The sequence below is a fragment of the Aspergillus brunneoviolaceus genome (assembly GCF_003184695.1).
Source record: "Aspergillus brunneoviolaceus CBS 621.78 unplaced genomic scaffold BO95scaffold_15, whole genome shotgun sequence".
Classification (NCBI taxonomy): domain Eukaryota; kingdom Fungi; phylum Ascomycota; class Eurotiomycetes; order Eurotiales; family Aspergillaceae; genus Aspergillus; species Aspergillus brunneoviolaceus.
In genome coordinates, this window is record NW_020290745.1 from 156,480 (window position 1) to 159,610 (window position 3,131).

Here is a 3,131-nt window from a genome sequence, read left to right on the forward strand (position 1 = left end):
TCTATATAATAAAATTTTATTTTTTTTTAGATTAATAGTATAATCCGAGGATTTATAAAAAAATTATTAAAAATAATTAAAAAAAATATATCTATAAAATTTTAGAATTTAAAAAATAATATAATCTTATTAAATTTAATTTATAAATAATTTAAAAAGATTTTATTTTTTAGTAGCTAGATATTCTCTAGAAATTTAATAATAATATAAATATAAATAAGATTTTAGTAAGTTTTTATAAATTTATAAAAAAATAAAATTTTTAATATTTAAATTTTATATTATTATTATTAATTTTATAAAGATAAATAAATATATAGATTTTTTAAAATAGTTATTAAAAGTAAAATAAAATTTTTAAAAAGATTTAGATTATAATATCACGGATAACTTTCAACACCCCAGCAGGCCGCCTACAAGTCCCTTACATCTTCCCCATGTAATAATCATAACATTAATAATTCTAATCCTCTTTAGTATTTAACTCCCAGAACCTTGCTAGATCTTCGGATAGTAAAAATTAGTCTTAAAATTAATAGACTACTACTATTCTATATCTAACTAATTTTTTTTTTTTACAATTCTAATCCTTCTTTTTTAGTTATTTATAGAATACAGTATATTACCGTAATTCTTATATTCTAATAGCAGTTTTAAGTCGGAAACTTCTTCTACTGCTAATAATTTATTATTTTTACTACTAGATTCTTCGGTAGAAAATCTTACTATAGTCAGAAATATTATTAGTCGGCTATAAGATTACCAGCAGTTAAAAAAATAAATTACCGAACTATAATAAAAAATCTAATATAATAATATTAAATTAGTATTAACTTAGTAACAAAAAACTTTTTCTTCTTTAAATAAATCTAAAATAAATATTAAAATTAAAGATATTCCGCAATTCGAACTTTTCTTTAATATTTAAAAACACTAGAAATAATTTTATAATTTAGATTATAATTTTTAAAAAATATTATCTAAGTTTTATAATAACTATTATAAGATTCTCGAGGCTATAAGCTATATAAGCGTAATTTGTCGGCAGAAATAATACTATTATTTTAAAAAATTACTACTAAAATAAAAAAAAAATATTAGCTATTTATAATCTATTTTTATTAAATAGATATTTTTTCTTATCTGAAATACTACTATTTTTAAACCTAATATAATAAGCCAGCTAGAGCAAGCTCGGCAGTAAAATAATTAAAATTTTTATGAATTTTATATCTATTTTAATACTTTAAAACAATATTTTTCTAAAGCTACTAAAAAAAAATACAGCTATACTTTCTTTATAAAATTACTTTCTAATTTTAGTTATTATATTAAAGAATATATATACCAACTGCCTAAAGAATAAGACGAGATAGTATTTCTTACTATTTATTATTAGAATTTATATATATAAAAATAAAAATATAAACAAAGACCTAACAGGTCCAATATATTATAAAAATAATTATAATTTTATAAAAATACTCAACTTTTTAATTCTAAAACTAATTATTCTAATCCAGTCAGAAAAGTTTTATAATATTTTTTATATAATAATATTAAGTATCTCACCAACCGATATTCTTAAAAGAAAAAAAAATCAGCTTGAATTTAAAAACTGCAAGCTAGAAAAAGTAATATAAAAAAATAAAGTAGACTAAAACCAACTTTCCTATCTTGGTTTTATATTATAAAGTAAAAACAGCCGATAAAATATTAATACTAATATAAATATCTAATATTAGAAAAATCTATACAGACATTAATAGTTATACGGTATATAATCTAATTAATATTAGATTTATATAATAATATTTTTTTTTAAAATTCTAAAAATTTTTATTATAGCTTAAAGCTATTAACTATACCTCTATTATTAGCTATAAAATATAAAATATTTTTTTAGATATTATTAATTTAAAAAAAATATAATAGTATTTTATTAAACTATATATTATTATTATTTAAAATATTCTAATCTTATTTTTTATAACTACTCTGCTCGACTACAAAATTTATTTATCTTTCTAAAATAAATAATAGTAGTTTAAATTTAGTTAAATTTAGGAATTAAATTTTTAAAAATTTATTAAGACTTGCCGAAATTACGCCTGTGTTTATATAATTATTAAAGTTTTAGAGAAACTATAACTTTCAAGTAATAATAAAAAATCAGAATATTATTAAAATAATTTTATTCTACTAAAACTAATTAAATTTACCGATATTTTTTCTTTTAATCAATCTAAAATTTTTTCTAAATATTATAATAAAAATTATACTATCGATCTTCTCGAAGGCGAATTATTCTTATTTAGATTTATTTACTCTTTCTTGAAAAGAGAATTTTTAGTACTTAAAGATTATATTAACAAAAATACTACTAATAAAAAAATATATTTATCTAAAAGTTTTACAGAGGCCTTTATTCTCTTTATATTTAAAAAAAATAAAAGTTTGCGGCTATATATAGATTATTATAAATTTAATAAAGTTATAATAAAGAATTAATATTTATTATTTTTAATCTTTGAAATTCTTAACTAATTAGCTGAATATAAATACTTTAGTAAAATTAATATCTAGAACGTCTATTATCACATTTATATTAAAAAAAAAAATAAATAAAAGACTGTATTTCGTATATATTATAGTTATTTTAAATATATAATAATACTGTTTAGCTTAACTAATATATTTACTTCTTTTCAAAATTATATATACTCTGTATTATATAATATTCTCGATATTGTTTATATTGTGTATTTAGATAATATTCTTATCTTCTTGATAATAAGATATAAATATATTAAATATATTAAAAAAGTACTAGTATAACTATAAGAAGCTAATTTATATATTAAACTATTTAAATATTTCTTTCTTTAGTAATAAGTTAAATTTTTTAAATATATTATTTTTTCTATAAATATTACAATAAATCTTAACCAAATTAAAACTATTATTTTGTGGCTGTTATCTACTATTTATTATAATATTTAAATCTTCTTAAGATTTTGCAACTTTTACTGCAGATTTATTTGTAACTTCTCTTTACTAGTACTATTTTTAATAAATCTTTTAAAGAAAAATTAAAATAGCAAGAAACTAAAAATATATTATTTAGTTCT

At 16.7% G+C, this 3,131-nt stretch overlaps 1 protein-coding gene across 1 annotated transcript; it reads left to right on the plus strand.

The window, feature by feature from the left end:
• Positions 1 to 2,628: 2,628 nt before the first annotated feature.
• BO95DRAFT_357118 (uncharacterized protein) lies at positions 2,629 to 2,838 on the plus strand (the record flags this gene model as incomplete). Its single annotated transcript, XM_025582337.1, has 1 exon — positions 2,629 to 2,838. A coding segment is annotated over one exon (210 nt), but the record flags the coding sequence as incomplete, so codon positions are not given.
• Between the last annotated feature and the right edge of the window lie 293 nt (positions 2,839 to 3,131).